Raw genomic sequence first — 25,419 nt, 5'->3', positions numbered from 1 at the left:
CATTGTTTGAGTATTGTCTTACTTCTCTTACATCCACCCGGACTCGTTACAGCAAGGAGCTGGCACCTGCCATCTTCATCATGTCTCTGGTCTAGTCATGCCAGAACATCTCCAGGTTGAAATACACAGTCTTTTATCATAAATTACTTTTCATTTATTGATTTTCTATTCGACAGAATATTCTATTATTTTCTAAAAATTTAGGCTATCTGTGAATTTCTTTTCAAGATAGCAAAGTGGGAGTTACACATATATATTTTAAATGATGGTGCTGTGTCTGACGGGTTTGAGAACCACTGGCCAAGGCCTCAAAGATACAGGCTTCCGGCATGGACAAGGGTCTTCTTCAACTGTGTGCCTTCCAGCTTAACATGATGGTAAGTAGTATTTGGTTAATGTGCCTTCATGTGTTTCTGCTTCACTCAAATTTATTTATTCATTCATTCCTCAAGTAATTTATTGAATGCTACCAGCTGATAGACTGTGCTAGGTGCTGGAAGGGCAGTTTGCTTAAACTCAACAGATGCTACAAAATTAACAAGAGGATAACAAACATTTTTGCCAGTCAACCTGAAATTTTACATGCCGTGTATAAATTCCTTAAAAATCATTACTTACTGATACAAGAAGATATAGAAGATAAGAATTAGTCCTATAAATTTTTTTTAAAATTTATTTCCAAATCTCTTTCCCACAAAGTTGGGTTTCACCAGCGAATTATACCAAATGTTTAAGAAAGAATAATTCTAATTCCACAAAGACTATTCCAGAGAATAAAGAGGACAACTTCCCAATTTGTTTTATGAGGTCCTATAAACTTGATACCAAAAGTCACAGGCCAATATTACTCATGAACGTAGGTGCCGATATTCTAAAGAAAATATTAGCAAACTCAGCCCAGCAATATATAAAAAGTGCACTTCACCAAAATCAAGTTGGATATTTTCTAGGAATGCAAGACTAGTTTAACATTGGAAAAAACAAAGCAGTGTAATTCGCCATATTAACACTAAGAAAGTTATACATGTTCTGGACATCTCAATAAGTGAAGAAATATTTAAATAAATTCAATGTCTATTCATGAGGAGGAAAAAACTGCTTAAAAACTAGAAATAGAAAAGAATTTCCTTAGTTTCATAAGGGCTAGCGAAAAAAAAACCAAATATTGTACTAAACAGTGAGATGCTGAAAGCTTTTTCTCTGAGACTAGGGATAAGGCAAACATGCCCAGTATCACCACTTCCTTGTAACATTTTACAGGAAGTCCTAGCAGGTACAACAAGAACAGAAAGTCAGCAAAAGATATAATGAACATAAGAAATAAAATTATTATTGCTTACAAATAATGCAGGAAAAATTAATAATTTACAATTATCAGAAATAGTGAGTTTAGCGAGGCTTCTGGATACAAAGTCAAGATACAAAATCAATTATAGCAATAAAAGATAGAAAATAAAAATTTTAAGCAGACACCATTTACAGTAGCAACAAAAACACCAAATACCTATGAATAAATCTTACAAAATACGTACAAGAACTCTGCACAGAAAATAATGTAATACTGAGAGAAATTAACTAAGACCTATAGAAGTGGAGAAATACACCATGTTTATGGATTGAAAAACTTTGTAAAACGTAAACTCCATCATTTACAATCCCAATAAAAATCACAGTAGTATTTTTTAATAAAAACTTACCAGCTGCTTCTAAAATAAGTATGGAAATAAAAAGGGCTACCATGCAAGTGTAACACAAACTTTCACACTAGATAGCAAAACTTACTATAATGCTACAGTAATTAAAACAGTGTGATGTTGGTGTAAACATAGACAAACAGACTGAGAAAAGAGTCCTCAAACAAGTCCACAGCTATTTGGACATTTGATCTTTTTTTCTTTTGTTTTGTTTTGTTTTTATTATTTTTTAATTGAAGAATAGTCAGTTTACAGTGTTGTGTCAGTTTCTGGTGTACAGCATAATGTTTCAGTCATACATGTACATACATTTATTCATTTTCATATTCTTTTTCATTACCAGTTACTACAAGATATTGAATGCAGTTCCGTGTGTGCTACAGTAAGATCTTGTTTTGTTTTTTTTAATTGAATTTCCATCAGTTGCAATGTGTCAGTCTCTGGGGTACAGCACAATGTCCCATGGACATTTGATCTTATAACTTGACACAAAACCAGTGAGGAATGGATAATCCAATCAATGGTGTTGCCTATTGGATAACTATGGGGAAAGGAAAAGAAAGTTGATTATTATGTCACAAGATACATAAAAATCAATTCTCAACTGACGGTAGCTCTAAATGTAAAGTTTCTATAAGCTTAAATAAGAAAATATCTTCATAATGTGAGGATAGAGAGAAATGTTTATTAAATGACACAATGATCATCAACAATAAAGGAAAATACTGATAAATTGGCTTATATTAAAATAAGAACTTTTGTTTATCTGGTGATGTCATTAAAAGAGCAAAAAAGTAAGCCACAGAATAGAAGAAACTTTTAAAGCACGTAATTGACAAAGGACTTGTGTCTTAAATACATGAAAAACTTTTTTACAAATCAGTAAGTAATACAAACAATTCAATATACCTTCTTTACAAAAGAGGATATCCAAATAGCTGATATACTTAGAAAAGTTGCTCAATCTATTAATAATCAAGGACATACAAACTGAAATGGACACCTACCCTGTGACCAGCAACCCCACTCCTAGGTGTGTACCCAACAGAAGTACAAGCATGTGTGTACAGAGACATTTACAAGAATGTTCCTTGCAGCATTATTTGTAATAGCCCCAAACTGGAAGCAACCCAAAGGTCCATTCATAATAAAAATCGTGGTATCCTCATTCAGTGAAATACTCTTCAGCAATTATGATTTTAAAAAAAACATGGAAACATACAACATGAACAAATCTCACAAACATTATTTTGAGCACAAAAACCCAAGACAAGAGAATATACACTGTATGATTCCACTTATATAAGGGAAAAAAACCAAGCAAAACTTAACTATAGCTTTGAAAGTCTGTGTAGTAATTAAACAGGGAGAAAGTAGTTTTGGGAAGGGGACCTGAACTTGGCTTTTGGGGTGCCAAAAATGTCCCATTGGTTATGGTGATGGATTATATTGAGTTGTATGCTTATGATTTTTACACGTTTTTTAATGTGAGGTACATTTCAATAATTAAAAAAAAATCAGGAATGCCCTGTTCAGACTGATCTTACAGAGTTGCTTGTTTACACATCATAATGGCTTAATAGTTGATGTGACAATTTATGTGACATCGATGAAATAAAAGTGAAAAATGATCTGTGGTTAATAACTGCTAATAAAAGAACAAAGTTGAACACACGGAAGAAGAGCTGCACACAGAATGTAACCTGAAGATTTTGAAGAAGGACATTCAACAAAGATCAAGCACCTTGGGAGAAGGTCCCTTGCCTGACTCAAGACTTTGGGCCCTGCTGGCATTCAAGTGCGCTCTGTCCTCGCCTGTGAGGCTCTTGATGGTTCATACCCAACCTACACCTCCTCTGGCCCCGGTAAGTCTTTTGTCTTAATCCTGGATCAGAAGAGGGCAGAACTCTTTGAGCACCAACTGACTAATAGCAGAACTGAAATGTCTCCAACAACACAAAGCTGCAAATTGCTGTGATTCATCCTGAGTGCACGCAGCCCTCGGAGATCTTTGTTGTAAGAGGAGCACACTTGCCAGGACCCTTCTGTGTGACCACAGCCTCCATCACCTGCAAGTGGTATGCTGAGATTTGGGTTTTAAATTTTAATCTGAGAGCACAGATTAGTACCTTGGCTGCTCTGCTCTGTGAGGTTTTTGTCGTTGCTGTTGCCATTGTTAGGATTGTTGTTGTAAGAAAAAGGGAAGGAGGGAGGGAGAAACCTCCTATTCCCTTGCCTGGATTCCAAGACCCTTATAATCCTTCCCCAAGCTACCTTTTCAAACATGAGCCCCACTGATCCCCTGGTGGTGCCCATATTCCTAAACAAAATTCACCACCATAAAATACTATGTGCTTCTTGCTTTTAAGCATCTGTCCATACTTTGCCCACTCATTTCTACTTGGATGAATCAATTCCACTTTGAGTCTGAATTCATAGCCGCTTACTCTGGAAGGTTTACTGACCACTCCCGGCCCCTGTGAGTGTTCTGTCCTGCACGCTCCAATGGCTATTTATCGCTATCTTCCATACCCTAAATCAGAATGCGTAGCCTGGAGGGGTGTTGCCACCATTTATGGGTATGACTGGTCATCTTCAAGGTGTTTGAAGCTGGAAATACTGGGATTTCACATATCAATATTTTCCCCTGCTGTTAAAAAGGGCATATTATGTGTGGGGCACTGTTTAAACACTTCTTCTACATTGTTGCATTAAACCCTCATGATAACCCTAGTAGGAAGATATTATATTCTTGCCCAAGGGTATTCTAGCGACAATAAATTGCAGAGCCAGAATTCAAACCCAGCTCTGACTCTTAAGGACCTGCTCCCCGCTCTGCTACAGAGCTGCTCACAGATGCGGAAAGGGCAGGGGTGGCAGGGTTGAGGTGTGCTGAGGCACCCAGTATGGAGAGAGGCTGGATGAGGGAAAGCTGGGCCTGACCACGGAGTTTTGTCCACGTCAAACCAGTGCAGACTGCTCTGGAGCTCTGCCCCGCAGGCGGTGGGAAGCCTGCACACGTGAGGAAGGAGATTCAGTGCTGCCTGCCTGGATGCTCGCTAGTTTCCGAGCTGGTGTAGCATGGTGGCTGCGAGCACCGGCTCTGGAGCGAGACTGCAGGGATCTGAATCCTGGCTCTACCACTTATTAGATGTGTGACTCTAGGGTAGTTACCCCCTCTGAAGTCACTTGTCCACTCTGTGCCTGTTTCTTCCATCTGCAAAATGGAGATGATACTTACCTCGTAGAGCTGCTGTGAGGACGAAATGGATTACTATGTGGAAAGCTTTCTTTTTTCTTTTTTTTGGGGGGAGGGTAATTAGGTTGATTGATTTATTTATTTTTAGAGGAGGTACTGGGGATGGAACCCAGGACCTTGTGCATGCTAAACATGTGCTCCATCATTTGAGCTATACTCTCCCCCCAATACATGGAAAGCTTTCTGAAGGCTGCAGGCACACGGTAAGTTCTGTGGAAGAGTGGGAGCTTCCTCTTCTTCTCTGTTTGGGCCTCAAAGTTTCCATGTGTAAATGAGAGTGGGGTCAGCCTGTCCATAGAGTAGAGGCCACAATGCCCGTTTCAGTTCTCTTCTTAGATTTAATGAGTTCTAGTTAAGTCTAGACTTTATTTATGATCTGCTACACCATGCTGGCAAACCATTTAAGGTGGAGAAGCAGCTATGTGACCTTGAATAAGATACTTTGTGTCTCCAGGCCTCAGGGTCCCCACCCATCCCTCCAGCTTACCTCTCCCAGGACCCCAAACAGAACAGTGCACACCTCTAAGATGAAAAGCATTTCTGAGTCCCCCAAACCTATGGAGTGTTAGAAGCAGGACCCTTTCCCTCCTCCAGCACCCGGGCCCTGGGCCCCAGACCCAGACCTGCCACTTCCCAACTCAAAGGCAAGTTGTCCTTGAAGGTCAGGTTCCCCGTGGCATTTTTGAGATTAGCTCTGTCTGGGGAGAACTGAGAAGACTACCTCCACAAGCTTGTGGGCCACAGTGAGGGCTTTTTCAGGGGAACGTTAGGCCCTGTCTGATGGGGAAGGGAGGAGAGAAATAGAGAGAGTGAGATGGGCCTGGAAGGGTCACACATGACTTTCACCTTCACGTTCTATTTGTCTGGAACTCGGTCACACGGTGACAGCTAACATAAGGGAGGCCGGGGGACGGAGTCTAGCTGTTTGCCCGGGAAGAAAAGGAGATGGGGTTGGTGTGCGTCCTGCCGGTCTCTGCTACTGTTAGCTATGGCACAGGTCCAAATCCTGTCTATTCTGCCCCACCCTCACCACCCAAGTTTCTCTACTCTTCTCTATTTCCAGTATCACCTCCTCTAATTACTGTTCTTCCATATGTCTTATAACTCCTTCCCCCACCCCAAACTCTTGTCCTTCCAGTTGTCTTTAGATACTAGCCTATTATTTTTCTAAAACAGACCTGATCATATTTCTCCTTACCCCAAAATGTCAGTGTTCTCCACACCTGTGCTCACAGGATAAAGTGCAAAACCTTTAGCCTCACACAGAAGTTCTACCCACCCTGTGCTCACAAGCAAGAACTCTCCCTTCCCTATGCTCTGTCCTTTCCTTTTCATGGTAGTGCCTGCGATGTTCCTTCAGCCTCCTCTATCTCTTACAACCATACTCAGACATCACACCGTCCATGAAGCTGTCTTCAAGTTGCCTGGTTGAAATTCTTTCCTCCAATATTATCATTGTCTTTTGTTGTTGTTTTTTTATTGAAGTATTTTTATTCAGTTACAATGCCTCAGTTTCTGGTGTACAGCATAATGTCTCAGTCATGCATATACATACATATATTTGTTTTCATATTCTTTTTCATTAAAGGTTATTACAAGACAATTGAATATAGTTCCATATGCTATACAGAAAAAATTTTTTTAAATTTATTTTTATATAGTGGCTAACATTTGCAAACCTCAAGCTCCCAAATTTATCCCTTCCCACCCCTTTTCCCCTCATAACCATAAGATTATTTACTATGTCTGCAAGTCTGTTTCTACTTTGTTAGTGTCCTCTTTTTTTTCTCTTTTTTAGATTCCACATATGAGTGATACTATGTGGTATTTTTCTTTCTCTTTCTGGCTTACTTCACTTAGAATGACATTTTTCAGGTCCATCCATGTTGCTGCAAATGGCATTATTTTATTTCTTTTTATGGCTGAGTAGTATTCCATTCTATAAATATACCACAACTTCTTTATCAAGTCATCTGTCAATGGACAGTTAGGTTGCTTCCATGTCTTGGCTATTGCATTTAGTGTTGCTGTGAACATTGGGGTGCATGTATCTTTTCAAATTAGAGTTCCTTCTGGATATATGCCCAGGAATGGGATTGCTGGATCATACAGTAAGTCTATTTTTAGTTTTTTCAGGAATCTCCATACTGGTTCCATAATGACTGCACCAAACTACATTCTCACCAACTGTGTAGGAGGGTTCCCTTTTCTCCACACCCTCTCCAGCATTTATTGTTTGTGGACTTTTTAATGATGGCCATTCTGCTCATTGTCTTTTCTTAATCTCTGCATTTGATTTGTATGTTATTACTATGATATGTTACAGTATTCTCACATTATGTATCCAGGAAAAACTGTATTAGCAAAGAGCAGAACCAGTTGGAAAATCTCCGTATTATACAGAAAAACAAAATTGACTCTCTTGTGTTTTGTCAGTTTAAAACTTTATCAAATCAGATTCTTTGTGCAATCTTCACGAGTCAGGAGGAAACATCTCTCCCACTGTTGGTGCAGGGGAAGGGAAACCTCACTCTTTTCTAGGAATCCTTTTGTTAATTGTAGAGGTTTCATTTTTTAAGGCCAGTCTCTGAAATGTTGTTAATTAGCCTTACAATTTAAAAGCAGGCTTGATGGAAAGGGAGAAAAAGAAGAATAACTGTACAGTGAAGAAACCTGACAAACGCCTCCTCAACCAGGTGATCAAGGTCAACTTCAGCAGCAATGAGTCATGTTGCTGGCGTGTCCCTTGTGTGGCGTGATGGAAATGATACCGTGCCTCTGTGGTCTTCCTCCCAAAACAGTACCCCCATCTAATTATGCAGGAAACATCAGACAAGCCCCACTTGAGAGACATTCTACAAAATATTTTACTGGTAAATCCTCAAAACTGTCAGGGTCATCAAAAATAGGGAAAGTCTGAGAAACTGTCACAACCAAGGGGATATTAAGGAGACATGATGACTAAATATAATGTGGTAAACTGGATGGGATCTTGAGACATAGAAAGGACATTAGGAAAGAAAATGGGGACGTCTGAATAAAAAAATGAACTTGCGTTAATAATCGTGTATCAATTTCATTCGCTTATTGTGATAAATGTTCCATAGTAATGTACAGTGTTGCTAATAGGGGAAACTGGCTATGGGACATATGGGAACTCTCTGTACTATCTGTGATGATTAATTTTATATGTCAGCTTAGCCAGGCCATGGTACCCAGCTGTTTGGTCAAACACAAGTCTAGATGCTTCTATGAAGATAATTTTTAGATGTAATTAACATTAAATCAGTAGACTTTGAGTAAAGTAGATTACTCTCCATAATGTGAGTGGGCCTTTCCAATCAGCTGAAGGCCTTAAGAAAAAGTACTGAGGTCCTCTTAGCAGAAATCTGAATAAAGTACGAACTTGAGTTCATAATCACGTTTCAACATTGGGTCATTAATTGTGACAAATGTACCATACTAACATAGGGTGTTAATAATAGGAGAAACTGACTGTGGGGTATATGGGAACTCTCTTTACTATCTTTGCAATAATTCTGTGGATCTGAAGCTGTTATAAAATGTTTACATCGTTTTAAAAAAATCAGACTTAACAAATTCAATACGATTTTGTTTTAAAACAGTGAAATGAAGAACATATACTATTATGTTCCACAATGGCATTCAGAGTCCTGCTGAAGTAACACAAAGGGGTGAAAACTTACTTCTCTTTACTGACTTGTACAGAGAAATGCTTTGTTTAACCAATGAGTATTTTACAGTGGAAACACTGTGCACATGGCAAAAATCAAAAGGGAATATGCTGCAAAACTAAACTCTTTTACTTAAAAGGGGTGTAAAATGTGCTTTTAAAAAAATGAGGATAATTATTTTCATTCTTTAATAATTATTCCTCTCTTTCTAGGCAGCTCTTTCCTGCCACTTTAACAGAACACAGTGGCAAAGAGAGAACTTGGAGCAGGAGCAAGGGAGCTGCGGGAAGAAAGGGCTTTGCTCTGCCTGGCAGGTAATGCTCAGGACACTGGGCAAGTTGAATATGAAGCCATTCATTCAAAAATATTTATTGTTTGCCTACTGTATACCAGGAAGGGTGAGGCCTTCTAAAATGAATCATTTACAGACGCTGCCCTCAAGCCTCTTAGCAGTGTTCAGGGTTGTTACATACACACACACACGATCTATATAAGGATATACAATATATTAAATTATATATATCCTTATATAGATCATGTGTGTATGATAAAGGTAAATATGTAAATTATGTTATATATTTAAATATTACATATAGATGCATATCTTCATCCTGTATAGCTCACTGTCTTCCCTTGCTTCCCATAGGCAACTGTTCTAATGTGTTTAATATGTATCTTGAATGTATGTGTTCCTGAAAACAATGTACAATATTGTTTTGTGGGCATATATCTTTAATTTATGTAAATTATGAGGTGCCATATATCTTATCCCATTTTCTTACTTTTTTACAGTAAGCACTATGGATTTTTTTTAGCGCTATGTTTTTAACACCCATTCTTCTTGTTATGTGGATACACAATCTTTTACTGGTAATTGCTACATAATACTCTAGGAAAGAAAGCAGGCCCTCCTCTGCCAGTCCCACTGTGGTGTCTGGCACTGTCCGCCCACCACCCCCTCCTCAGGGTAGCTTCACTTGGTTGGTGCGTTCTCTTGGGTCTGGGGTGTAAGTACTCACTTACACAGACCTGATTGTCTAGGAAAGTTTCCAAAGAAGGATTCTGGCTCATTTCATTAAGAAGACTATGCTGGCAGCCTATTCAAAGCTGTAATTAGTGAAACTCTACAGATCCTCTCTGCCTCCTGAGAATATACAATTTCTGATTCCTTGTTTTACCCTTGACCCCCAGAAGACTACATTAACTCCATCTCTAAAATCCCCGTAAGATTTCTGAGCATTAATCATGTTTCAGGATGTGTACCTGTGGGAGAATGGAAGGTGAGGGCCTGGGAGACAGGGACCAGAGACCTTGTCCTGGCTGTGTCTGATTGGCTGAGCCACCTCGAGCAGGTCCTAACACCCTTTTGTGGTTAGAATAGATGCTGAAGTCACTCTTCCTGGGTTTGAATCCCAGTTCTGCAAATTTCTAGCTGTGTAACCTTGGGCAAATTACTCATCTAGGAAACGAGGTAATTAAACCGCAGATGATTTCTAGGATGGATTCCAATTCAACTGCTGTTTCATCCATAGATGCCTTCTTGGCTCTGTGCCCTTTGGGCATCATTCTTCTGTCTATAATGTCTTTTCCCCAAGATCCTCCTTTCCCTTCAAGTTTCTCTCCAGACAGCATGTTCTCTAAAGCTTTTCTTTAGATTTCAGGTTTAAAATAAAGAATAGAAGAGCATTAGAGATGGAATAAATAAAGGTAAAATAAAATTTTTTATTTTTCTTCTTAACTGATCTAATAGATAACTGTTCAAAGTAATAATAGTAGCAATGCACTAGGTGATTGTAGTGTATGGATGAGTGAGATGAATGGCATTAATTTATAAGGGATGAGAATGATTAATTGGGAATACTATGTTATAAGATGCCTTCATTGCATGCAAAGTGGTATATTGTTATTTGAAAGTAGACTTGAATTTGTTATAAATGTATATTGTAAGTTGATATTGCTAACAGAGAGAAAATGGAATTATATAAAATGCTCAGTTAAAACCAAAGAAGGCAGAAAAAAAGAGGGAAACAAAGAACAAGTACAATGAGCAGAAAAGAACTACAAACATGGTAGATGTGAAACCAAATATGTCAATAATCACATTAAGCATGAATGGTCTACATACACCAATTAAAAGACTGGGATTGTTTGTGTATATAAAGAAGATGATGCAATTATATATATATTTTACAAGAAATCCATTTTAAATATTAAGACACAGATAGGTTAATGTACAATAGTAATGCTAATCAAGAGAAAACTGAAGAAGCTATATAAACTTTAGGCAAATTAGACTTCAGAATAAGGGAAATTATCAGGGATAAAGAGGGTCATTACATAATGATAAAGGAGTCAATTCTCTAAGAAGACATAGCAATCCTTAATGTGTGACCATCCTGGTCACCTCTGTACCTAATGAAAGAACATCAAAAGACATGAGGCAAAATCTAATAGAACTGCAAGGAGAAGTAGGCAAATCCATTATTATGGATTTAGCACCTTGAATACCCCTTCAGTAATTATTAGATCTGATAGGCAGAAAACGAGTAATAATGCAATTGAACTGACATAGCACCATTAATCAACTCGACCTAATTGACATTTATAAAATACTCTATCCAGCAATAGCAGAATACACCAGTATCATGCTGTGTTGATCACTGAAGCTTTACAGTAAGTCTTGAAGTTGGGTAATCTCAGTCCTCCAGCCTTGTTCTTCATGTCTTGTGTTGGCTATTTGGGTGTTTGTTGTTGTTGTTTTGTCTTTCCATATAAAATTTAGAATCAGTTTGTTGATATCCACAAAATGACTGCTCAGATTTTGGTTGGGATCTTATTGAATCTATAAATCAAGTTGGGAAGAATTGACATCTTAACAATACTGAATCTTCTAATCCATGAACACAGAATATCTCTCCATTTATTTAGATCTTTTTTTGACTTTTTTCATTAGAGTTTCTTTTATTTCCATGCATATAGATCTTGTATATATTTAGACAGATTTATACCTAAGTATCTCAAGTTTTTTGATGCTAATGTAAGTGGTACTGTGTTATTATTATCAAATTCCAATGTTCATTGTTGGTATAAGGGAAAACAATTGATTTTGTACATTTATCTTGTAACTTGTGACCTTGCTGTAGTCACTTATTCATTTTGGGTGGGTTTTTTATTTTGTCAGTTCTTTGGGATTTTGTACATAGACAATCATGTAATCATCAAACAAAGACAGTTTTATTTCTTCCTTTCTAATCTTTATACCTGTTTTTAAAATAAGAAAATTGGGGGGAGGGCAGGTAATTAAGTTTATTTGTTTGATTATTTACTTATGTTTTTAATGGAGGTGCTGGGGATTGAACCCAGGACCTTGTGCATGCTAAGCACTGCACTCTGCCACTGAGCTATATCTTTCCTTCATATCTTTTTTTTTTTTTAATATTTAGTCCTATTGTCCCCATAAGTAGGAATAGCTGACATTTACTGTGTTTTTACTATGTCCCAAGCATTTTATATTTATTTACTCATTAAATATCCATTATTTACTCAGAAGAACTTTATAGAGTAGGTAGCACTATTATCCCAATTTCACAGATAAGAAGACTGAGGATAAAGAAGTTAAGCAAATTGCCTAAAACACTGAAATAACCCAAGAATGTCAACACTTTGGTATTAAAATTTTCTTTCTTGAATCTGGGAGAGGCACAAAAATCCACTACAAACCATAGTTCCCAGTTCTTGTTTCAGAAAATATAGTCATCAAATCTATCTACCCAGCTCCAATGTTTCCCTGGAGTTCTATTCCCATAGTTCCAGCTGAGTACTAGAAATAGTCTCCACAGGCTTCTCCAACTCAGTATGCCCAAAACCATACTCATAACTTTCTCATCCAGTCTTGCTTTTCCTCTTGTATTTCTTCTCTTTTTTCTTTTTACCTTTTGACCCCCTTCACGCATTCTGTTAGGTTAGAGATGGGATGATGGATCAAGGGAGCTTCTAAAGGAGTTAGTTTCAAGCTTTCTTCCATATCAGAATCACCTGAGGGGCTTGTTAAACTGCAACCCCCCAGGTGTCACCTATAGGGTCCGATTCTGTAGTTGTGGGTTGCGTTTTTGTAATTGAAAAAATTTGACAGTAGCATTGTGTAAGTTGGGTTAGTAGGTTTAACAAGCATCACAGGTGAGTCAATACAATTGCTCCTAGAACCACAGGTGAAAAAGCAGGTGAAGACATCAACTTTGGATGGAGAAAAGGGAAAATGCTGCAGGGTATGTGTGGGCTAGGGGCTGCTGGAGTTTCACCAGGTGTGCTCCTTTCTTTATGAGGTAAGAGCTGATACCTCTATGAACAAGGAGCTATTTATAGCAGCAGGGTGCCAGGAGAAAGCAGTCAGGCTGGGAACAGAAGTTGTAGGAATGGGAGGAGATCCCTGAATGGGATAAGGAAAGAGAGTCTGAAGCAACCCTGATCCTGGAAATCAAAACCGTAAAGAAGATACTATTCCCTTGTGAAGGATGGGGAACACAACTGCCACTACTTGTCTACAGAGGTTAAGATGAGGGAGGAGTCCAGAAAGAAACTGGAAGAAAACAGACTCCCAAAATGATACTAGAGAGGCAGCGTGGTGTGAAGCATGCGAGTCCGGGAACTAGCCGGACTTCCTAGCCTCTGCCACGTAGTTGACCTCTCTGTGCCTAGTCTCCTCAAATGTATTCGTTTAGTATTAGTTTCCACTTCATAAACTCATAGTGTAAGTTCCAAATGAATAAACACGTGTACTATATTAGGCTCACAGCAAAGACGCAAATGAATGTTAGCTCATTCACATTCCGCAAGCAATACCCTGCCTGAATGTTACAAAAATAAGTCAATTCATCTCACTTCAAACTTATGTACTGTTGACCCTTTTCTTACAGATGAAGAAACTGAATGTAAGGGGAAAACAAGTCATTTGTGTAAGTCCATACAAGTAGTATGTCAGTGAACAGTTACTGGAGACCAGGCCTCCAAACTCCAGCAGCGTTGGGAGTGTCTGCTCACTGCCAGGTACTGAGGAAGATGCTTTTTAACATGTCAGCACTTGCCATGTATTTCCCTGTTGTCAGCTGAGGATACTGAGGATAGAGTTAAGGGCCAAACTACAAGCAGGTGGTGAAACCAGGACTGGAGAGAAGCCATCTGGCTCCAGATCTGGGAACTCCTTCACTGACCTCTACCCTTCTTGATGGAATCTCCGTTACCCCACACCATCCTGGTCATCTCTGAGTGCTACATGCCAGTGCTTACTAGCATCTGTGAGGGAATCAGAGATAAATGAGTCTAAGTTCCATCAGAGGAAAGCTCATAGCTTTGTGGAGAATATAAAACAAGTATATGCAAAGCTGCAATACAAGGTGGAAACGTACGTGGGAACTCAGTGGAAGGATTCCTTCCCGCCGGACGTGCCATTTGAAGGTGAACCTTGAAGGAGGGCAGGGTTGTGGTGTGTGAGTGAGGGGATCGGTGTGGAGGATGAGCTGAGTGGAGAAGCAGACACCGGAACTCGCAAGAATATCCAATCATTAAGCTTCTGTGTGCGGACTTGTGGAAGGTAGGATTTGAAAGGGAATTTGGGATCTGTTTGCAGGCAGCTAGGAATTTGAAGCTAAATAGTTTGCACTTTAATTCTGTAGGCAACAGGGGGCCACAAGAGTTGTGTTGTTTTTGGTTTTTTGGCAAGTGCTTCTTAAAATTAATGTTTTTATTAACTTTGAAATAATTGAAGATTCACATGCAATTGTAAGAAATAATACAGAGATCCTGAGTAACTTTTACTCAGTCTGCCTTGATGATAACATCTTGGAAAACTGTATTCAATATCACAACCAGCATATTAATATGGATACAATCCACTGCTCTTTTTCAGATTTCCCCTTTCAACTTGTGCTCATTTGTGTATGTATTGAGCACCATGGAATTTTATCATATGTGTAGGTTTGTATATCTATAACCGCAGCCGAGATACAGAACAGTTCCATCACCCTGAGCATCTCTCACACTGCCCTTTTACAAGCATACCCACCTTCCTTCCATGCATAGTCCCTCATCTCTAACCCCTACTACTAACACCATTTCTATAATTTTATTTCAAGAATGTTCCATAAGTGGAATCAAGTAATTGGCTTTTTTTCACTCACATAATTCTTTTGAGAGTCATCCAAAATGACTGTATCAATACTTTTTTTTTTCAGTAGCATTCCATAATATAGATGTAGCATAGTTTAACCATTCACTTGCTAAAGGATGGCAGGGTTGTGTTCAGTATTTGACTACTGTGAATTAAGCTGCTATAAATATTTATGTACAAAATTGACACATCAAGTTATGTGCATTTTGTGTGAACGTAAGTTTTCATTTCTCTGGGAAAAATACCCAAGAGTACAATTGCTGGGTTGTATGTTTAGTTGCATGTTTAGTTTTATGACAAACTGCAAACTCTTTTCCAGAGTGACTGTACCATTTTACATTCCACCAGCAGAATATGCCAATTGCTCTGCAACTTCATCAACTTTTAGTGTTACCACTACTTTTTAATTTAGCTTTTTTAACAGAAATGTGGCAATATCTCATTGGCCTCTTAATTTGCATTTCTCTAGTGGCTAATGATGTTAAAACTTTTCATGTGGTTATTTGCTATTTGTATGTTTTCTTCAGTAAAATGCCTATTCGTGTCTTTTGCCCATTTTGTAATTGAACGTTTTAATTGTTGAGATTTGAGCATTCTCTATGTATTCTATATATACTAGTCCTACGCCAGATACGTGGCTTGTAAATATATTCTCCCAGTGTATACCTTTTCTTTCCATTAACTTTACAAGAGCTTTCACAGAACAAAAGTTTTTAATTTTTGTGAGGTCTAATTTATCAAATTTTTCTTTCATGGACTGTTCTATTGGCATCAAGAACTCTTTCCTTAGACTTAAATCCTGAAGATGCTGTTTAAAAAAAAACAGTTTTGTAATTTTATATGATACATTTAAGTCCACTATCATTTTAAGTTAATTTTTATACAAGGTGTGAGATTTAGGATGACTTTTTTTGTTTGCTTGTTTGTTTTTGTCTGTGGATATCCAGCTTGCTCTAGCACCATTTATTAAAAGGACTATCCTTCCTACATTGAATTGCTTTTGCACCTTTGTCAAAAATCAGTTGGGCGTATTTGTGTAGGCCTATTCCTGGGCTCTCTGTTCCACTGATCTGCATGCCTACTTCTCCACCAGTATGACGTTGCCATGATTATTGCAGCTATATTGTAAGCCTTAGTATCAAGAAGAGTGATTCTTTTCACTTTTTTCCTCTTTTTCAAGAGTATTTGAGCTAAGGTACTATGCCTTTCTATATAAATTTTAGAATAAACTTGTCTATACCTACAAAACCTTTGCTGGGATTTTGACAAGAATTGTATTAAACCTACAGATCAGTTTGGAGAGAACTGACATCCTTACTAAGTTGAGTCTCCTAATCCATGAACAGATGATGTCTCTCCATCTACTTAGGTCTTCTTTGATTTCTCTTATTATCATTCTGTAATTTTCAGCATTCAGATTATTTATGTGTTTTGTAAATTATATACAAAGTATTACTTTTCTGTAGAGTGATTGTAAATAATACTGTTTTCAATTTTGTTTCTATATATTCCATGTTACTATATAAAAACATCCTTATTGTCAACCAACCTATGTCACTGAATGTGAAGTGAATTTCTTCTCCCTTCAAACATCATAGAGTTGGCTTTGTTTTTTGTTTGTTTGTTTGTTTGTTTGTTTTATACTCTCTGCCAATCTGCCTTTTTTGATTGATGTATTTACACCATTTACATTTAAGGTAATTCTTGCTGTATTTGAGCTTAAGTATGCAATTTTATTATTTGCTTTCTGATTTTCCTCTCTTTCTCTTTTATCCCCTTCCCCATGGCTTATTGGAACATTTTATAGGATTCCATCTTGATTTATGTTTAGTGTGTTTGAGTGTATCTCTTTGTATAAAAAATTGTTACTTTGGGTATTACAACATACGCATATGACATGATAATCTATTGGTATCATTTTATCATTTGAATGAAGTATGGAAACCTTACTTCTATTTAGGCCCCCTTGCCTTCCCCAATTTTAAATATCATTGCTTTGAGTATCATATGTTCTGATTTTTGTTTCAATCATCATGACTGTAAAAACTTATAAGAAGAAGAATGGTTTATCATATTTACCCCTATTTTTACCCTATTCTGATATTCTACTTCCCTTTCTGATATTCTAAATTATCATTTCCTTTCTTTTTATAAAACTCCCTTTAGCCACTCTTTAAGGTAGGTTTTTTAGCAACAAATTCTCTTAGCTTTTCTTTATCTGAACATGTCTTTGTTCTTCAAGGACCATTTTATTGGATATAGACTTTGCAGTTTTCAGCACTTGAAAAATGTCCTGCCATTTCCTCTGGCACCTATGGTTTATAATGAGATATCTGCCATCATCTGAATTAATGTTCCTCTGATAGGTAATATGTTGTTTCTTTATAGCTACTTTCAAGAGTTTTTCTGTGTGTTCAGTTTTCAGAACTCAGTTATGTATGTTGGCATGGATTTCCTTGGAATTATCCTGGTGGGGTTTGCTCTGTGTCTTGGAACTGTAAGTTTGTGTCTTTTACCAAATTTCGGAAATTTTCAAATTTCTTCCAATACTCATTTAGACCCATTCTCCTCCTCTCCTTCTGGGACTCTGATAATACGAATGTTGGGATTTGGGTTACTGTACTATAGGTCTTTGAGGCTCTGTTCATTTTTCCCCCTGGTCTATTTTCTCTCTATTGTTTATGTTGAGTAAATTTTATTGCTTTATTCTCAAGTTCACTGATTCTATCCAATGGCATCTCCATTCTACTATTGAGCCCATTCAGGCAGTTTTAAAAATTCCTGTTATTGTAATTCTTGGTGCTATAATTTCCACTTAGATCCTCTTTATACATTTTACTTCTTTGCTGAAAGTTTTTATTTTTAATTTGCTTCAAGAAAATTTGTAAGTGCCTGTTGAAGTATTTTAATGATGGCTGCTTTAAAATCCTTGTCAGTTAATTCCAAACATCTGATTCATCTCAGTGTTGGTTTCAGTTAACTGTCTTTTCTCCCTGATATACCTCCAAACTATGGACCCTAACTAGACAATATTTGCTCCAGAACTTTTGTCTGGCCTATTTTTTTTAATCCTCTGGCCCAGGACAGTGCTTGTTCCTTGGGCTAGGGCTCTTTTTAAGGTAAAATATTTTATACTGGCTTTTGAGGTACAAGACCTGGTTTGGATGTAAAAGCTATAGTTTCGTATTTTCATCATTCTTTGTGTATTCTATGTAATAATCTCTTAATTTGATCTGTCTGGGATTTAAAGGCTTTAGCTTTGGGATATATATTTCCATACCCCCCTCCCTAGCTTTTTCTTCTCTTCTTCTTCTTGTTTGTTTGTTTTAAGTGTCTTGTCTCCAAAGGCAGCTTCATTCATCTTCCATATCAGTGTTTTCAGGAGCCTCTTTCCTAGTCTTTCTTATTCCTAAGGGCTTTTTATTTGCTCTAATTTCAATAGGCAGAGTGATTCTTGTGGCTTAGGAGGGCTGGGCAGTGATTTTGTTATTGTTTGGAATTCTCACCCTACTTCCTCCCTGCCCCAAGTTCTTCTGCCCTCAATTTATTTATCCCCGAACCTGCAATGTTTTCCGGTACTGAAATCTGCTCTTCTTGGATTAAAGAAGTCGTTGCCAGCTTCCGAAAAGCCATTGTCAAAATGCTCAGAGGCTCCAGGATTATATGTATACAGTCTTCTCTATTATTATGTGAAGGTCAATAGTTGTCATTTACGAACTGCCTATTGCATTCTGTATGCCTTCTACTTAGTGCTTCAGGCAGTAGCTCTTTGCATCTTCCTCTCGATTCTTTCTCACAGGTATCATTTCTCCTACAGAAAAATAATTTCTCCAGGCTCCCACAGCTCACAGGCATATTAAGATGTATTCAAAAGAAGGAAAAGTTTTTTTTAAAAAAACCCCACAAACATTATAAACCTAGTTTTCTGCCTCTAAAGCATGTGCTCTTGATCTCTACCTTTGGGTAAGAAAAAAAAAGCTATAAAAATGTCACTAATGAGTAAAATATAGTGTATCAGCTTAATGACACAGAATGATAATAGGAGAAAAAGAACAAGATTTGGAGATAGGAGAACTAGGTTTCAGCCTAGGTCCATCATTTATGATCCCTGTAACCTTGAATAAGTAATTTTACCTGCTGCATTAGTTTTCTTTTGCTGTGTAACAAATTACCACAGATTTTGTGGCTTAAAACAATAACCAACTACAGAACCCACAGGTCTGTAAGTCAGAAGTCAGGATGGGTTCAACTGGATAGCTTAATTAAGGCTAAAATCAAGGTGTTAGCAGGTCTCATGCGCAGTTTCTAGATTAGAATCTGCTTTCAAGTTCATTCAGGTTGTTGGCAAAATCCAGTTGCTAGCGCTGCGGTCCGTGTTTTCTTATTGGCTGTCAGCCAGGGGTCGCTCTCTGCTCCTAGAAGGCTGCCTGCATTCCTGTCCTGATTCTCTTGTGAGGTTTTTGTGATGACGACTAAATGAGACATATTGTACAAATAGTGGTGATGGATGTGATGGCTGCTTTATGTCGCTGGGTTTAGAGGGTACCCCTCAACCCTGAAACAAAGAACATGCCTCTATCACAGGAAAGCCTACCAGAAGGCAGGTTCTAAAGTCTTTTAGAACAGAAGTGTTCGTTGGTCTTTCCCTGGAAAGGCAGAACTGGATTTTGTGCTGGACAAATGTTTACTGAGAGAAGTGGATGAGATGCGGTGAAGTGCCTAGCACTGGTAGTGGGGAGAATGCTAACTGGCCATTCTGCAGTGAATAGACGGTGGTGAGGTTGGGAAAGGCTAACCCTACAGGGGGCAAAATGCATAGAAGTGGTGAGGATTGCAGTAGGTGAGAAATGCCTGCATCGCAAGTGCTGTAAGCAGACCCCCCTCAATGGGCGGGCACCTGTGAACCCAGGACCGCCTCCCACCCCCACCCCTGCACGGGCTTTGGGTACCCATGCGGGGGACGCCGGGCGGACTGCGGGGGGGCATGTCTGGGCTCGGCCAGCCCCGCACAGCCCAGTCCCCCCTCTGCGAACTGTGCAAGTGGAGTCTCCCAGCCTGCGCCCCCTGGCTCTGGCAAACCAGCCTCAGTCCCACTGTTTGAGCATTTCGCCCCGAGCCTCCGAGCGCGCTGGTTGCCGGCTGCCGCTCGGAGCTTGGTTACGCAATTGCAGCTGCGGCTGCCGCGGCCAAAACCACCTCGGCGAGGAGCGAGTTTGCCGCGAGGGTCCAACCTTGGAAAGAGGTAAAAACTGTCTTCTGCCTTTTTTCGGGCACTTGAATGCGAGGCTTAGCGGGTGAACCTGCCTAGGCTATCGCGGGGTGGGAACCTGTAGGCACGTTGCCGGGGAAGCGGGTATCCAGGGACAGTTGCTGCAGGTAAGGGGTCTCTGTTAGCATCAGGAATCCTGGGCTCTGTGGGTTCCCTGGGCGCCCTTCGCTGCCCCTGTGACCACACCCTGGATCGCAGGGTCTGCGGCATCCTACCTTCGCCCGCAGTGATCGATCCATGTCAGAGACGTGCACGATTTTTAATTCCGAAGGAGAGAAGACAAGGGCTTATTTGAGAAGGAAATGTTTGGTAACATCGCTCACATGTGTGTGTTTCAAGGGCTGGCAAGCTGACCATTATTGCAGCATTCTGTAGAGAGTGGAGTAGTGTGGCGTAAAAAATAAAAATGGGTGCGTAGTCACTGCGAAAGTAACAGTAAGGTGTCGGCAGAGGTGCGAGGCGAGCCTGCCCTCCTCCCCGCCCGCATTGCCTTACGTGGGTGCCTGGGGTGGGCGGTGAGCCTGGCTCCGCCGCAGAGGAGGGAGGGGAAAAGGGGGCGGGGTTAGGGAGCGAGCTGAGACAAGCACCGCCTCCCTCCCCCGCCCCGCCCACCCCCACTCCCCGCGAGTCTGCCAGGAGCGGCGGCCAGGCAGGCGCTGCGACATTAGGGGTTAGACGCCCGTCTCTCACGCTTCCTCTCTTCCCCCCTAGGCTTCCCTCACTGCTGGCCAAGAGCCAGAGAAGGTGTGCACGCATCTCCTCGCCAATACCCAACAATGGGCAACTCCTGCTTCGGCCTCAAGGAACGACTGATGAAGCGGCTGCGGCCTCTGCCTACCGTGATCGTCATTCGCACCTGCCTGCCCCAGAGAAGGAGCAGAGATTTCCGCGTGGTGGTGCTCGGCTCCGCCGGCGTGGGCAAGAGCGCGCTGGTGCAGAGGTGGGTGCGCGGCAATTTCCGTGAGGCGTACCTGCCGACTATCGAAGATACCTATCGCCAGGTGCTGGGCTGCAGCCACAAGGTGGGCGCGCTGCACATCACCGACACCACTGGCGGCCGCCGCTACCGGGGCCTGCAGCGCCTTGCCATTGCCAGGGGTCACGCCTTCATCCTGGTCTACTCCGTCACTAAGAAGCAAACCCTAGACGAGCTGAAGCCCTTCTATGAGCTGATCCGCCAACTCAAAGGTGACAACCCGCAAAAGTACCCGATCGTGCTGGTGGGCAACAAGTGCGATGAGAGCCGCCGGGAGGTGACCGAGAAAGAAGGCGCCGCCCGCGCGTCCGAGTGGAATTGCGCCTTCCTGGAGACCTCCGCCAAGATGAATATCAACGTGCACGAGCTGTTCCACCTGCTGCTGAACCACGAGAAGAAGCCCGCCCCCCAGGCTCCCCAGAAGAAATCCCAGATCCCGAAGACCGCCGAGAAGCTGCTGGGCAAGTGCATCATCATGTGAGTCGAGAATCCGAGAAGCCCGACGACCTTCTTCTCCCTCAGTGTGCCGACAACACGGACCAATCCCATCGTGATGTGTCACCTGTACCTGACTGACTTTGTGCTGTGGTTTGGGTTGTAACAATTAGGCGTCAATAAATGTCCCTTGTGAATTAATAGCTTTTCTTTTTCCCAGGCAAGAGAACTCAAATTGTTAAAATACTGACATTGGAAGAGGAGAGGGAAAAGGAGCGCCGTGCATTTAAAGGAAAAGACTTGGACAGACTTGAGAGATTAATGTTTGAAAAAAGAATGCAATAGCAAAAAGAATTGAAAGATGCCACTGCCCTTCTTGTAATCCTATTATTGTGTATTATTCCTAAATATTTCAAGTCCTGTAAATGTCTAATCACATCTTCCCATTGTGTATTTAATTGTGAAGAAACATGTTTTTGCAACAAAAGCTTTGACAAATGACTGTGAGACAGAGATACTAAACATGATAAATAAAGGAATATTCTATAGCTGAACATTGAGGGTGGGAGCAGAGAAAATTGTGAAAGTGGAACTTGCTTACTAAATATATGCCAGTTGTTTCCTAAGTCATTTAAAAATGTTTGAGTATTCTAAAAAAAATTATAACAGTTCTGTGACTTAATAAAGCTTTTCCTGCATGCAATCAGTTGCAATCATTTCTTTTTCACTGGACAACAACAAAAAAATTACCCATTGCATTACCCATTACCCATTGCCAGTAACATCTGGCGAAGATTTCCCACAAGAATTTTACACATGGACACCTTTGCCCTTTTGAAATGAGCCAGTTGTGGCGGGAGTGGGGGGATAGCGGGATGGGGGGTGGGGGTGGTTAAGGGGTTCCTGCAATGCAGAGCCGGTTCGTATCCATAACGTTTCCTGGACGGACATCCCGAAGAACTCCAGGCATCTATGAAGAGGTTGCTTACTCATTTCTGCTGCTGTCTTGGAGGTACAGGTGAAAAGAAAATCACCTTTGGCTGCCTCAAAAGTCTTTCCTCAAGAAGTGTTGGGGCAAGGGTGGCAGAGGGCATAGCTCAGTGGTAGAGCTCATGCTTAGCATGCATGAGGTCCCAAGTTCAATCCCCAGTACCACCATAAAATAAATAAAGACCTAATTAAAAAAAGAAGTACTGGATATTGGGAGGATTGAAGGAAAGGGGAGTGAGGAGGGAGATGGAAGCAAAGGGAAGTGGGGAGGGGGTGGAAGGAAAGGGGTGAAACAGGTGGGATTTGAAATCTGAGAAACTTCTCCTTAAGGGAGTTTTTAAAAAAGAGTCGTTTTATATTTGAACATAATTTTTTGAGGGGGGGGAATACATATTTATACATGTCCTTGCTTTTGAATGTTTTTTCAGTTGAGGGGAGAGGAGAGGCTCTTAGTCTGGTGATTTTTTTCCCCATAAAATATGTATTCTTAGATAAATATTTATTGAACAACTTAAATGTGTTTTTAAAGAATGGTTTCTTATAACTTGATTTTTAGAAGCACATCTCTGAAGAGGAAACATAAACATCTATCTCATAGTAGTAAGCCAGAGTTTTGAGCCTAGAAAATTCATTCAGTGCCTCCTCTTCAATAGTTATTTTAATTTTTCAAAGCTATTATTCTCAGCCACTAGAAAATACTTAAGTGGTTCTGCTATGTTCCTTTTTATGTATTATGTTTTTAAAAAATATTTATTAGCTAAAGTCCCTAATGGAGTAATTCCATTTCTAAAAGGAAACACTCTATCTTGGCTATTTTCCAGGCGAATTCTCCTTGAAAAATACATTGCATTCATCATTGCTCTTTCCAGATGAGCAAAGGGATTACTAAGTGGCAAATACGACCGTTTAGAAAGGGGAAGGAGGAGATTTAATGCTGCATGTGATGCTTAGTAAAAAATATTTTAAGATTATAGCAAATATTTATACAGTCTGTCTACATGCCAATGTTTCTACATCACATTAGAGGAAAACATTTTGTGTAATCTTTCTATATGTCAGTGTTCTACATTATATTATTTAATCCTCACGACAATCTAGTGACGTGGATACTGTTATACCCTTTTTGCAGATTGATAAAGTTTCCAAAACCAGCAAGTGACAGGCTCAATATTTGAAGCCTTTTCTGTTCTCTGTTTGTGTTATAGAGATATGGAAAAGAAAGCTTTCTCAGAGCCTCCCTAGAATCCAGAAGGGAGGTAAAGAAGCAAATCAACAATTGCAAAATGCAATTGATTTAGATACAGGGATGAGAAGCACTATGTGGGGTGTTGGAAAACTTTCCCCTGAGGAGATCACATGGCTGGAATCTTTTATGCCTAGAGACTTAATAGTTCTTTCCCCAAAATAATCATAAGTGAGAAAGAAGCTTTATATTATTACTGCTTAGATGGGAGCAGGGAAGATATAAACCATTCTAACCATTCTTCAAGCTAATAGTGTTATTCCTAATAGTGCTGGAACCTATGGCTTCTATTTTCACACAATCCAATATAGCAGCTTCTAGCCTATGTAACTTCTGCCCTTGAACTATGGCTGGTCCAGAGTGAGATGTCCTGCAAGTATAGCGTACACTCTGGACTGCTTATGAAAAGAATGAAGGTAAAACATCTCATAATTTTTAATATTTATTACAGGTTGAGATAATGTCTTAGAAATAGTGGGGTAAATGAAACATACTATTTAAATTAGTTTGGTGTTTTTACTTTTAAAATGCGGCTACTGGAAAATTTTACGTTGTATTTACGGCTCACGTTACAGTTGTATTGGGCAGTGCTGGTGCCCAGTAAGAGTGGCTAGCAGAACTAATGTCTGATTTGAATTTTATTACATACATTAGCTAGAATCAACAATCAAGTGTCGAAAAGTGTTAGCATGTATTTAATGTAATATATGTTAGATGTCTATGTAACTTCATGAAATTCAAGATGAGCAGAAATGTAACAAAATCCACTGAGAGCTATGTTTGCATATAAATGAATTTCAATAGTACATCTATAAGCTACATCTATAAACCTGGACCCACAGGCCCAGAGCTTAGAAAAATAAATATGTCAGACAGTGAATTCAGGGAGTTGGTGAGGATTAAAATAAATGAAAACTGAAAATATGCCCACTGCACTGATATGATGTTTCTTCAGGCTACTGATATTGACAAATCTGCCATCCGTTTGACACTGGGAAGTGAAAAAGTGGAGGGAAAGAACGTGGTGTGGAGATAAATGCAATTTTGTAAACTGAGATTCAAAAAATTTAACTGTATGACACCGGTATTGTGGCTCTATGTGGGTGCAGTCATAGATGCTCATCTGTTTTATCCTTCAGGTTAATGGACGTGACCTAGAAAAGATCTCACAAAGATCATCCCCCGCGTCTGCCTCCAACTTTCCTTTGCAGTCTCCTCCGTGGGCCTGTCACACCATGCACCCTTTTCCCAACCAGCCTGGACAACTCTCAAATGTCCTATGTAGTCATCCCTTTGTTGTTTCTTATCACAAGGTATGTAATTTTTCTTCCATTATCTGCCTATCAAAATTTTATGCACCCTTTGAAACCCAGTCCAAATACCAAATACCACTCCCATTGAAGGCTTCTCTATTTTTCAATAATTATGGACAAGCATTATTAAGTGTCAGCAATATCCTGGTCCTGTGCCAAGCCCTGGGGTACAGAGTTCCCACCTTCAAGAAGATTGTAATTTAACAAGGGAGACAGGAAAGAAAATAAAAATGCACAGTGGAGTGTGACAGGTGCTATAGATGGGTCCTTTCTCCACCCTGCTATCATATTGATTTCTCAAAAATGCAATTTGATTCCACTGCTGCTTTTCTTAAGAGCCATCATTTGCCAGGTATTCTGACAAACAGGCACACAACTATGA

The 25,419-nt window shown here is 39.7% G+C and overlaps 1 protein-coding gene across 2 annotated transcripts; it reads left to right on the top strand.

Annotated features, from left to right (window-relative positions):
* Positions 1 to 8,943: 8,943 nt before the first annotated feature.
* On the top strand, positions 8,944 to 22,195 carry DIRAS3 (DIRAS family GTPase 3). 2 transcript variants are annotated; one of them, XM_032494557.1, is made up of 2 exons: positions 8,944 to 8,962; positions 20,792 to 22,195. In XM_032494557.1, the coding sequence occupies exon 2, from the start codon at positions 20,857 to 20,859 to the stop codon at positions 21,535 to 21,537; it is 681 nt and encodes a 226-aa protein (XP_032350448.1). In that variant the 5' UTR covers positions 8,944 to 8,962; positions 20,792 to 20,856; the 3' UTR covers positions 21,538 to 22,195. The 2 variants fall into 2 exon arrangements, with proteins under 2 accessions (XP_032350448.1, XP_032350447.1); XM_032494556.1 differs by lacking the exon at positions 8,944 to 8,962 and adding an exon at positions 18,770 to 20,053.
* The last annotated feature ends 3,224 nt before the right edge of the window (positions 22,196 to 25,419 follow it).

This window comes from Camelus ferus, chromosome 13 (assembly GCF_009834535.1).
Source record: "Camelus ferus isolate YT-003-E chromosome 13, BCGSAC_Cfer_1.0, whole genome shotgun sequence".
NCBI lineage: Eukaryota > Metazoa > Chordata > Mammalia > Artiodactyla > Camelidae > Camelus > Camelus ferus.
Note: the sequence above shows the minus strand (reverse complement) of the source record. Positions and strands in the feature narration are given on the sequence as shown.